Here is a 12875-nt window from a genome sequence, read left to right as displayed (position 1 = left end):
TTTATTACTGTAGTCATAGCAAATTTGTTGGCATTTTACTGGTGTAAAATCTAGTAGAGTAGGCATATTCCAAATCAGAGAAACACAAACGGTACAGAGGACCAAGGCACAGCTCATCCAGGAGATTCTAAATGCAATTCATTAATAAATGAAGCACCCAGTTCAGCAAAATGGCATGATCTATTCGTATAGCGATTTTAAGTTGTCTCTTCTCTACATCCAGTGCAACACAGAGAGAGGAGGATACTTGATGGGTGGGCAAAAGACAGTTCAAGTTGGAGGAACCAAGTCCCTAGGCAAGGAAATGGAAGGATGGAAAGACAGAAGGACAAAGGATGTGGTTTGCTGGGTACCTTGGAACCGAAATCTTCAACACACCTCTAATGGAGCTGGCTTCTACACCGTCTGATCAAAAGGACGCCATGTTATCAGGGTGAAAACAGACTGATGGTAGTTCCTGGAACAGACCTCGAGTACCACAATTAAAAAGAAAAAATCCAGCCCTCAAGACTGTAAAGCCTGGGATTTTTCACAGGTTAACAGCTCTGTACAGCTGCCGTTGCTGCAGCTTATCAGACCAGATGCCAGCACAAGGGGGACTCCCAGCCCTCAGATGATGGTTAGTGCAAGAGGTTACTGTTCAACAGCAGAGCCACCAAAATTGAGTTCCCACTGACATCAGTTTGTTTCGGTTTGACCTCATCCAGCACAGCACCAAGTGCTCCTTTTAACAAGCCGAACGAAACCGCAGAAATTTCACAGCTTGTAAGACTGACCTTTCAGGTCAAAACACCCTTAAGAAGACAAAAAGATAGAGGCTGCACTTATTGCTACCGACAATGCTGGGTATGGGTTGTTAAAAAATTGATTTATGCTTCTTTGCATTCATAACAATGGCTGGGCCAACAAGAGTCATCTAGGACAACAAGAAGGTCCCACAGATCCAAGGCAACTTCTGTCAACCAAATTCTTTGGCTTCGCGGTCACTCTGAACCCCTGGCCAAGACAGGTTACGTAGATTTGCACCAAACCTGAACCTACAGCTTAGAAAAGGTATGTGTTGTTTCCCTTCTGTGCATAACTACTTTTCCGCAGGCACCCTATAGTGAACCCAAGCATTTTTAGAAATGAATTCAGCCCTCGTCTTAGCTGCAGATTATCCTAAGCCACGCCTGCTCTTCAACAGAAGCCTATTTTTGAAAGACACATGAACCTGTGAAAATTTCAGCAGCTGGCATGGACCTGTGCCAAGGCCACCCTTCCCACCCCCTTGCCTTTTCCTTCATTTAATCCCTTTACTTCATGCGCTTGTTTACCAACACCACCAGCTCAAACAGGCTAGGTCTAATGCTGATGCCCGCTTTTACCATCTGTCAGTGAAGGATGAGTGATGGTTGTACACATCCTTCCAAATATCCCTACATATAAAAGGATTTTGAGTTGTCAAAATCACATCCATATCGGACCTTACCTTTTGGCTCACAGGCTACCCATCACCTCCCCAAGGGGGGTTTTCTTAGCCCCTACGATATGTCCTAGACCCTGCTCCTCTAGCAATATTAATAAATGATAATGAAATCTGCTGGGAACAAATGGGAGGAATTGTCATGTCCTAATCCTAGAGGCTTCCAAATAGCAACAGACACTTTGGCGCAAAAGAAACCTCCCCCAGCCCACAGAGCCCATAACCTGAAAAACTGAAACTGGAAATTGATATCCAGATTCAATTTTTAATTTGTTTTATGCCCATCAGTTTCACAGCATGCCACGGTATGCCAACTGGAGTTTTGGACCATCAGTGATTCAGATTCTATCCAGAACTGAGAAATATGCAAGGTTTCGTTTGGTGATGTGGCACAGTCCAAGCAGAGTCGCTTTTTGTGACTGTGCTGCTGTGAGCTTTCTATGATGATTTCATTCAGATGTCAGTCCATTTGCCATTTGAAACTGTTCCCAGAATACTAATCACTACTGGAACTGGAACAACCTCATCATTTTATTATTATTACCACCATCCCCATCGAAGTTGCTTCCCTGGCTCTATAAAGCTCAAAGCTATTATGTTCATCCTACCACGTTATCCTCACAACCACTGCACAAGACAGACTACGTCAAAAGATTGTAACAAGCAAAAGGATGGATGCCCAGATGGTTAGGATTTGACACTGAGTTCTTCCCAGTCTACAAGCAAGGTCTTATCAGATTTGTCCCACACCTCACAACTTTTAATGTTGGTAGGATTTTCTTGGGAAGGAATATTCAAAGGTGGTTCTTCCAGTTCCTTCCTCTGAAATGTAGCCTGCGGCACCTGATATTCATTAGCAGTAACCTATCCAAGTATTAACCATGGCTGACCCTGCTTAGCTTCCAAGATCTGATGGAATCTGGTGCCTGTAGGGTATTTAGGCCCCTCAGGTACAGAAATGCAATCCGTTTTGCTTACACTGCCAAGCCTTTGTAGCAAGAAGTTAATTTCAGACATCAGCAACGTAATTTTGCCAGCCTGATGGTCACTCAGTTCCATTTCGGAATGGTCACAAGATAGGCACAGTCTTTCAAAAGCAAAGCTCAGCAGCCAAGTAGGGTGAGGGCAGGGGGAGAAGCAGAACAGAAAGTCTCTCAAGAGCAAAAATAGTGCAGCTGATGGGAGAGAACCAGGAAAGGGAAAGGGGATGCCAGTATTATTACTCATTATTTTCCCTCCCCTTTTTAATCTATCAGAGTACTTTCTAGATTTCCAGTAAGTCAGAACCCAGATGATAGCTAATTCATTTGGAGGAACTGAAAGAGTGACTCCGTTTTGTAAATCAGGGTGGGCAACTGTCAGGGATCTGCATTGGCTCTCCTTCCCTCAAGCCCTTGGAATACATATACATATACATATACATACATACATACACACACACACACACACACACACACACACACTATATATATATATATATATATATAGATAGATAGAGAGAGAGAGAGAGAGTGAGTGAGTGTATGTGAGTGTGTATTCCAAGGGCTTGAAGGAAGGAGAGGCTGTGTGTGTGTGTACACACTCACACAAACACAGAGTGAGTGCGTGCATAAGTTTACCTGGCCCTCTTTAAGCCATTTTAGGCCCAGAAGATGCCTTTTCTCCTCTCCAACAGGAAAGTCAACTTAGAGAAGAAGCTCCAGGATGGAATTATTTGGATTGGCTAATTTCTGCAGTAAAACTTATCATACTAGTTAAGCGTAACAAGCTTGAACTGAAGAAGTAAGGGCTGTTCGACAGTGGAACACACTCCCTCGGAGTGTAGTGGAGTCTCCTTCCTTGGAGGTCTTTAAGCAGAGACTAAACGGCCATCTGTCAGAAATGTTTTGATTTGGATTTCCTGCTTGGCAGGAGGTTGGACTGGATGGCCCATGCGGTCTTTTCCAACTCTATGATTCTACGAATTAGTGACTGAACAGTCACTAACGTGAGAGCAGATGCAAAAGAGGAACAAGGATGGATCTGCACACACAAGGTGCTGCTATTCTGTCAGGGCAACAAATGTGCCAAAAGAAGATCAACTGCCGTGATGCTGTGGCAGCAAACGCTTGTCAGTCAAGAGGCTGTGTACACCACACCTGTGACCTGACCGCATGTGGACTCACTCCTCAAAAAAGTGCATGTTGTGAGAAAGGGAATAGGTGTTGGTAGCAGCTGCCTGTCATGATCCTGGTGGTCTCCAAAGTGTAGTGGCCACGGAAAACCAGTGTCTCCAGTGGAACTAAACCCAGTTTTCCCTTGTTGAACAAACACAACAAGGCATCAACATGCTGTCTGAAGGCATGTACCCATCAGCAGCTGTTTTGGCGACATGCTTTTACCTCAGTAATGATCTCATTGAAAGCATGTATAGTGAGAACTAGTTGTTCATGGAAATATTATCCAAGGAGAACTCAAGACATCCCTTCCTAGGATTACCCAAAGTGAACTTCCTTCTCTAAAAAGAACCTGTCAGAAAAGGGGCAACAAGGACTTGCGTGACATGTGCTTTCTCTGTCAGTCAGCTCCTGCCTCCATGCTACTCACCATGCCCAGCACTAGACTGCTTTTTATAAACTAGAGAGGGCAGAGATTAGTGTAGAAATCAACATATTTCTTCTGCCCCATCATGTTGTTCCAGGGTGCTTGCACCAAGTGGGTTCTTTTAAGTACACACCCAATCTCCATTTTATTATTATTAGACTATCAAATAAAGGTTATAGCCAAAAGAAAAATAAACAATAATCAGAGAAGATTGGAACATTATTAAATAATGTATCAAAATATCCAGACTATAACAAAGACTATAACTTGCAAATGCACTTTCTGTGTCCACATTTCTTATGAGAAACAATTCGTCTCGGTTATTCTCATGGGCAATTCTGAGCTCGCCTGCTTTCAGTGCAAATCTAGAGCCATTAACCAGGACTGAGTTAACCGAACAAGAGAGCAATATATAGCTTTATTATGTACACACTCACACTTGCGGAAAGCACAGAAAGTTGTCAGTGCAAGGCTTCCACGCAAATTGTATCAAAAATAAAAGAGTTAACAATTTTGTGGAACAGTGGGAAATGTACACTATTCCAAGGCTGCTGTCAGTGTACTGAGACTGAACGCTTCATTCTTTAGTTGATATTGATTTTGTACATTATATTTGATAGATACAAAATGAAAGAGTGAGAGTCTAATCACTTAGGCATTTTCCTTTCCCTTAAAAAATGCATTTGATTGATTTTCCTTTTAGTTGGAGCTTAAAATTCTTATTTTACGGAATAAATGCAGGGACAGTAGAAAATGAGAATGATGAATCCTCCTAGTTGAGATGCAGAAGACATGAAGAAGTGGCTTGCAGGAGATTTCACAATATTTAATCATTCCTCACAAGGTTTTAAAGAATAACTTCAAAATTAGGTAGAAATGAAAGGTAGATATACTTCTGAGAGAGGCGTGAAGTAAATGATGAATGTAGAAAGATCAAAATAAGTATTTGATTCTACACAAAGCTATTCAAAAGCCTCAAGCCTCTGTCTGACATAGCAGAGAAAATTAGTGCTAGAAGTAAGGAGCATTCAGATGCGAAGAATAAAGGGAACAGAAAAGATAGTTAGAATTAGGGGTAATTTGGTTAAAGGTTCAAAAAACATTTTGCATCATTGTCACACACAGAACCCGATTCCACAATTCTGCTCATGTTTAACAAAGCACACGCTTATGAAAGTTGAATTGCTGAATTGGGAAGATAGATAGAAAGCAGAGAGGTTACAGGAAATGTAACTGGATTATTGTATTTTGAAGGTTAGGAAGTAGCTTCAAGCTCCTCTATGGACCCTGAGGATTTTCAGGAGTGAGGACAAGTGAAAAAGTGTATCAGAGCCATGCATCTCTGTCAGTACGGCTGTGAGATTGAAGTAGGAACTACCATTTTAATCTTTGTTGGGAGTTGAAGAGTGGAAGATCAAGTCAGAAATGATATTAAACAACCCCTTGAAACTAATAGCACAGACAATTTCAACCAGAAGAGTAGCTGCATGCAACATTTGTTTCTCTAAAAAAGACCAAAGGCCTGAACACCAGAAATAAGTGGAAGAAATTAATGAAACGGAAAGGCTATGTAAATTTACTTCGAACGCTAATATAAAGGAGCAGACAGAAAGTTTCAGAAGTCCTTTAAATCATTCTGGCATCCCCAAAGCATAAAGATCTTTCAAGTATACACAGCAAAAAAAAATTCAAAAGAAGATAAGGCTGACAATTTTCTTGCTCATAAACTTGGAATGATTACAAGAGGACAGAATGCTATCATTGATCTATTCTGATCAACTGAAAAGGATGGCACAAAATGGTGAAATATTAATGAGTTCTGGAGAGGTTTAAGAAATTTACAGTTCTTCTGATCATCCTTGATGGCAAGGACACTGAAGACTGTCTTAACAGAATGTAGATCTCTGTTCTCTCTAATGAAGACAAACCTTTATTGAATGCTCTTTTTCAATTCCAGAAAAAAGTGAATTTAAATGGATGATTCCAATACTGGATTTAAAATGTTTGTTCCCCAGTGCTTTGGTGTTCCATTGCAAAGTTTGAAGACCTTTATCAGTTATGGATCTGCCCAATAACAGAAGCTCTCGGGGTGACTTACGAAACAGATATGGTATTTAAAATAAACAGAACCATTTATTTTATCTCAAACACAATTATACTAGCATGAAATATTTGGTATGGATCTTTTTCTAGTTAAAAATCAATCCTTGAATATCTGAGTTTAACACCTGCTAAGAAGCAAATACTTCATTGGCATGAATTCATAGTGTAAGAAAAGACATTGTTAGCTAGGACTTTTCTTGACATCGAATATTTATATTTACGTTATTCTATGAGCCATTAAGAAGTTGGTTAACAACTGTCCACTTTGCGTATATTATCACTGGTGGGAAAAATTATTATTGAGAGAAAGGTGGGATATAAATGAATATAGTAATAATCATCATCTGAGTGACACCTACCTTTATCGCTCCCACTTGTCACAGCCTACAATCTCACCTTTCCCTTCATCCTCACCTTGCTATTTAGGATGAGTATCCTCCGAGTAAATCACTGGCAGAGCTCACATGGTTACTTCAACTCTCACACTCAATGCCATCTCTAGAGAAACGCACCATCTTTGGAGCTTGTCTTCCAAATGGCTTAGCCAAGTGCTCATATGCTAAGCACAGAAGACTATGCAACCAAGGCCCAAAACACATTGCAGAAATAATCCAGTTTGAGATCGCTTTAACTGCCCTGCCTCAATGGTAGGGAATACTGGGAACTATAGCTTTGGGAGACATTTAGCCTTCTCTGTCAGAGAGCTCTGGTGCCACAATAAACTACAATCCCCAGCATTGCCTAGCACTGAGCCAGGGCAGTTTGAGCAGTCTCAAACTGGTTTATTTCTGCAGTGTGGTTTGGACTTTAGTCTTCATGGGCCACCCTCCCACAGATGAAGCTCTTGCCAAAGATATGGCATGGTCATTAGATATTTCAAAAACACACTCAGAAGTGGAAAGGTGGAAAATACTCACTAGAACTTGGATTCCTTCTTTTTCAACAGGTGCTTTATCATAGGTAGCATCGCAGACTCGCACCAAGGTTGTTACTCCATACTTCTTCAGCTCCTTTGAGAACAAACAGGAAACATGTCAAATTGACTTCCCTGAGGAAGACTGAAACAAAAAAAAAAACAAAACAAAAAAATAAAAAGGCGTACAAGGCTTTATTGATTCCCCGAAGGTAGGCAGCAGCTTAAGGCAGCCTCTCTCAAGGGACGCCACCTTTCTTGCAGCAGAAGCAAATGAGAGTGTGACTGTTTAGCATCAACTTCAACTGTCTGAGAGCAGCAGGACATAAAAGAATGAAGGGGTGGGCTTTGAAAAGGAGGGCTTACTAGCGAAAGGGGGCACAATGAAGTAGTGGGTACAGTTGGTTGAGCCACAGGAGGCGAGCCTTTATTCACTGGCAAGTAGGCAAGGGACACGTTTCATGTTTGTCACTTACGGTAGCCAAATACTGACAGCTGCCTCTGAATGAGTAACCTGCCAGGACTGAACTGTTTCAGGACAGAGGAAAAGTGAGCAGAACAGCTAAATTCACACATATATCACTCCCCTATTGAGGTGTAAAATATAGACTTTGGGCACAGTTACCAAGACCTGTCAAAGCAGAAGCCCATACTGAAACCAACAAGGATAAAGGACAAAACACGCATGAAAAAGGAACCATGGTCATTCTACAACTCTCTTATTCTGAACGCCCTACACCTGAGTATAAGGGGAATGTAATATGGTTAACTGTTAAGCCTCCTGAGCATGAATAAGGAATACAGAGGCAATATGGAAGAGCAAAGTTAACACCGCCACCTCCTTAGTCTCCTTTAAACGGAAACATGTGGTTGTCTGGTTTACACAGCCTTCAGACAGCTTGCGTCTGAAGGAGAGTCTTGTCTTCTAGCAATGTCCTGTATGTACAAATGATTATCCGGATAAGCAAACACACCACTTTAGGTGCAAAACATGGAAAATAAGTAGCCTTTTTTTCCTGCCAAAAGGATTGCATCATCATGAGCTGATGCATCAAGAGATCTCTGTTTACTTTGTAAACACACATATTCTACCAACAAATTTATACTGAGGGCTACCATCCATATCATTATGACATGACCCAGGTTTAGAGGCCACTCCAGACGAAGCAGCAAGGAACATCCTGGCTCCTAGCAAGGCAATCCCTCAGTGAGCAATACAAGCATGCTGTCGAACAGCAAAATTTGGTGCAGCAGGAGCCATCATATGACGTATGAAAAGGAGCAGGCAGAAATTAGGTCACTTTTGAAAATGCAGGATGGCATCTGCTCATCCGACACAGGTCAGGGAGGAAAATGACCTTCATTACATTGTCATCCACGTTGCTGTACCACACAAGCTCTCTGCTGCAGAAGTTTAGGTCACTGGGATCAATAATGGCCTGCTGGCAGCCAACCAACCCAGGAAATGAGACAGCGCTGTTCATTTCTGAACTGAAAAGAGTATGAGCAATTTTATCATTGGTAGGGATAAGTAATCAAGGTGGATCTTTTGGTGTCTGGCAGAAAAACTTCAATTCTCATACTAAATATGGAAACTGAACTGCCCTTTTAGAAGGAAAGGAAACATGAGGGGCAGGTAGGTGTAAATCTGTTTTTTATTTTATCCAGCAGGGATTATAATCTCAATCACTGCGAACGACATTTGTCCATCATTCTTGAACTTTTCGCGACAAGTCGCCAATAAGCTTCTGAAGAATGGAATACTGTGTCCAGTTCTGGGCACCACAATTAATAAAGGACATTGAGAAACTGAGCGTGTCCAAAGGAGGGCGACCAAAATAGTGATGGGTCTGGAAACCATGCCCTATGAGGGAGCCCTTAGGGAGCTGGAGATGCTTAGCCTGGAGATGAGAAGGTTGAGAGGTGATATGATGGCCCTGTTTAGATATTTGAAGGAATGTCATGATGAGGAGGGAGCAAGCTTGTTTTCTGCTGCTCCAGAGACTAGAACGCGGAACAATGGATGCAAACTAAAAGAAAAGAGATTCCACCTCAACCTTAGGAGGAACTTCCTGACAGTAAGGGCTGTTCGACAGTGGAACAAACTCTCTTGGAGTGTAGTGGAGTCTCCTTCCTTAGAGGTCTTCGAACAGAGGCTGGATACACATCTGTCAATGGGGATGCTTTGATTGTGATTTCCTGCATGGCAGGGGGTTGGACTGGATGGCCCTTGTGGCCTCTTCCAACTCTATGATTCTATGATTCTAATGTCCCCACCATCCCCACTTCAAAACTCCCCAAAGCACAGTATTAAACACCACAGTCCAGGTAGATCAGGGTCATCCCTCCCAGCCTCTGTGTTTTCTGAGTACGTTTCTTACCTCTGTAAATTTGGTGAGGGTTGCATTGGTTGGGTTGTGGGTGATCAGGAAGCGCATACTCTCATAGGTAATCTCCACTGGAGCAGGACGGTTCATTGTGGCAAAGGGGGGAAGAGATGTGTTGGGAGAGAAAAAAATTCAAATCTTGCAACGTTTCACAGCAGAAAACATTAAAAAAAAAAGACCACTAAAGTGTCCAGGGATTGATCAGAGCTTTTCTTGTTGGTTTGTTCTTCGGGATGATTCTTCACTTCAAGAAAAGCCGGTTTCCTTGGGCATCCGCTGGAATTCAACTTTAGCCTCGATCACTGCAGGTGGCGCTCCTTCAGATTCCGCAGTCTTCTACTACATGCAAAAAATAGGCAGCCTTTACTACATTTAGGCACTGGTGAGGCACAAAGAAAATGTAAGGACAGGTCTTCTCTCCACTTGGGTTCAGCCAGGCTTCGCTTCTCTAGTGTCACTAAGAGGAAGAGGTTTCCAATGTGCAGAAGATAACCCCATATATTTGAGGCTTTTTGTGTCTTGGTGTCTGGAAGTCTTCAAGGCAAAGTTTAGTTATGGCACGTAAGACCCCGGCCCCCAGCTTACTTCTTGACCAGGGTGCTGTGCTGGGCCCGGCAGAAATCTGCCCTGACTCTCAGAATCGCCATAAATGTGTGGCGTAGATTCAAACGGAAAACCTAAGAGGAAAGGAAAAAAACACATCCATGCTTAGAAAGAATTACGCAAAGAAAATTTGACTTCTAACAAAAGTCATATAACGCTCAGAGGGTCACAAAGCAAATCTGTATCTCCAACTGTTTTTGATATACTGAGAATAGTTATCTGTAGCACAACAACATTCCTGTGCTATGAACTCTCTCATTTTGATTAATCGAGGCCAGCTTTCGACCTGATTCGTAAGGCCTGGTCTGTGGCTGAGATCTTTCCAGATTCTAGATCACACTACCCCAACCCCAGACAGACATAAGAGCAATTCTTGTTTCCAAGAACCCCCACCATAATTTTGTGTGAACCAGGCCTTGTAGCTGTAAGCACGCACCTTAGCACGCTGGAATCCAGAAGCAAATACTACTGATAGAAACCTGTTAGCTTTCATAAGCTGCGTATGGAAGATTCAGTTTCAACACATACAGCCGAAGAGTTTCATGAAGTGCTCCGTTTGCCTCGGCCACATGCACACAAGTCATGCCAGAAGGAAGCTGAAAGCCAAGAACGGTCCAACTCACATTTTCACAAGGCACAGTGTTCCATGACGCACAGCGTAAAACAAATACCAGGAAATGCTAACCTGCCTCACTTCAGTGTTGATCTTTACCAAGGTTATGACGTACACCAGCTAAGACAATGCATTAAGGAAGGGATTGCACTCCAGTAACCTGGCTACATAGTCCAGTTAAAGCCTCTAACAAAGTCCTGCTCGTAATCTTAAGTTTTTAGTGCAGAGAAGTTTCGTCCACAAGGAACAGGCTGAAGGCTGTCCTGGAACAGGCCACCCAATGTCCCTGCCAACATTTGACAGATCTGATTTTTTGCACTTAGAACTTCTAAATGCTGGCCTTTCTGCACTAAACTGAAAGCAACTTAATCTTATTTTCATCTAATGTAGTAACAGAATTGTACGGATCTTGCTATCCCTTTCAACCTCAGACAATCACTGATCGGATTTTAAAGCTGGAAGGGAATCATCGAATCATAGAGTTGGAAGAGACCCCAAGGACCATCCAGTCCAACCTCCCCCCTCTGCCATGCAGGAACTCACAATCAAAGCATCCCTGACAGATGGCCATCCAGCCTCTGTTTAAAACCTCCAAAGAAGGAGACCACCAATCTCCGAGGCCTTCAGCCTATTCCTTTGTCAAACAGCTCTTACTCTCAGGACGTTCCTCCTCCTAACAGCTTCTGGACCACAGACCTGTATTGTAGCATGGAGCCTGTATTCTGGAGCTCAAGAACTCCCCATTTATCCTCAAGGGAGAATGCCACATTCAGAATCCACATGCAACAGGAAACACCCCCATCAGTCTGCAGATTCAACACTACAGCACCCCAAAGTAGTAAAAAAGTACCCCAAACCCCCATACAAGTTGGCTATTCACAGCTGGAGTCAGCGAGGGGGGGGGTCTCAAATCAAACAAAGAGAAACAGGCAGGTGACCAACCCCACGAGATTTGTTTGCAAAGCTGCTCCTGCTTATCTCCCTTCCTACATGTCAGCACTGTAAGGTGCTGCAGAGTTGTCCAAAGGCCACAGCGAACTTTATATGAGGCGAGGCGCAGCACGTTGCTAGGCAAGCCTGAAATCAAAACGTACAGAACACAAACAGCCACTTATCAATTAGTACTACGATTCAAACACGCAAGAGGGAAGGGAATTCATATCCCACTTTTGTTTCCTGAGGGCAAGGGCCGCCTTGCGTTTCTGGACTGGATGTCAGCTGCTCCAGGAACTGGCTTTTAAAGGCTGAAAGGGGGAAGGAATAAAAATTACCCAAAATAAATAACAGCGGCCGATGGTTGCATAAAGGTACTGAAGTCTTCATGGAGATAGCCTTGCTGTTACGCTCCTCTGTAATTTCTGCCAGGAGAAGGCTTCCCATGGGAAGCAACCAGACAAAGCATAGACTATTAGGCTCTTCTGCTCACCAACTTGCCCACCTGTGCTCCATTACAAAGGACAACAGAGCTTATATATACTGAGTGAGACTCTTGACAAAAGGCAAGAATACATGGTACTATGGTATGCCAACAAGGATCAGAAAAGTTTCAACCAAATCATAAGCTGTAACAACTTTTTATTTCTACACAAGGCTTTGATTTACACCCCACTTTCCCCCCAATATGGGACCCAAAGCAGTTTTTAGCTGTTCAAACCACAACAGGCAAGTACCACATGCCAGGTAAAGCAAACACTAAGCTGGAGTTTCCCTAAAGGCTAGCCCTCTTAATCTTTTCCAAGAAAGCCAAAGAATCTTGTTACCCCTCAGTGACTAATACTCTTGTCGTGGCATTAGCTTTCAGAGATTGGCAGAGATGTTGTCAACAGTGACTTCAGAGTAAAATATATTCTTCACTATTTACAATCCTACTCCATATGTGTGTGTGTGTGTGTGTGTGTGTGTGTGTATACACACAAATACACACACACACACTATCAGACACAAGAAGTCAGAGGATAACACTTCTTTCATCTGATGAAAGGATATGCCATAATAAATATGCTCACCTTTTAAGATGCTGAAAGCTCCTGCTCTTTTTGCTACAAGTCAGAAACGTTTTAGGAATTGGAAGTATGTGATCTTCTGGTGTCACTGTATTAACTGGTTTTGCCTGTTCTTGTTTTGTCCGGTTCTAGGGTGGCTCTGCTTCCTTAACAGACCATCCACACAGCTAGGACACAAGGGTACAGACAGATCTACTTCTGGCTA

The 12875-nt window shown here is 42.7% G+C and overlaps 1 protein-coding gene across 6 annotated transcripts in view; it reads right to left on the bottom strand.

The window, feature by feature from the left end:
• The window catches only part of LOC149305012 (protein tyrosine phosphatase type IVA 2-like), a 33864-nt gene that overhangs the window by 4755 nt on the left and 16234 nt on the right, over positions 1-12875 (bottom strand). For 3 of the 6 annotated variants that reach the window (XM_089479532.1, XM_089479536.1, XM_089479533.1), the window contains exons 2-3: positions 9446-10128; positions 7069-7161 (exon numbers count right to left, since the gene is read on the bottom strand). In XM_089479532.1, the coding sequence (XP_089335658.1) occupies positions 7069-7161; positions 9446-9541 (189 nt within the window). In that variant the 5' untranslated portion in view covers positions 9542-10128. Of the gene's footprint in view, positions 1-7068; positions 7162-9445; positions 10129-10490; positions 10514-11834; positions 11912-12875 lie in introns of those variants that run through there. The other 3 variants (XM_089479535.1, XM_089479534.1, XM_089479537.1) reach the window with 2 other exon arrangements.

This window comes from Sceloporus occidentalis, unplaced genomic scaffold (genome assembly GCF_023333645.1).
Source record: "Sceloporus occidentalis isolate IW3139 unplaced genomic scaffold, rSceOcc1.0.p SCAF_13, whole genome shotgun sequence".
Taxonomy (NCBI): Eukaryota; Metazoa; Chordata; class Lepidosauria; order Squamata; family Phrynosomatidae; genus Sceloporus; species Sceloporus occidentalis.
Note: the sequence above shows the minus strand (reverse complement) of the source record. Positions and strands in the feature narration are given on the sequence as shown.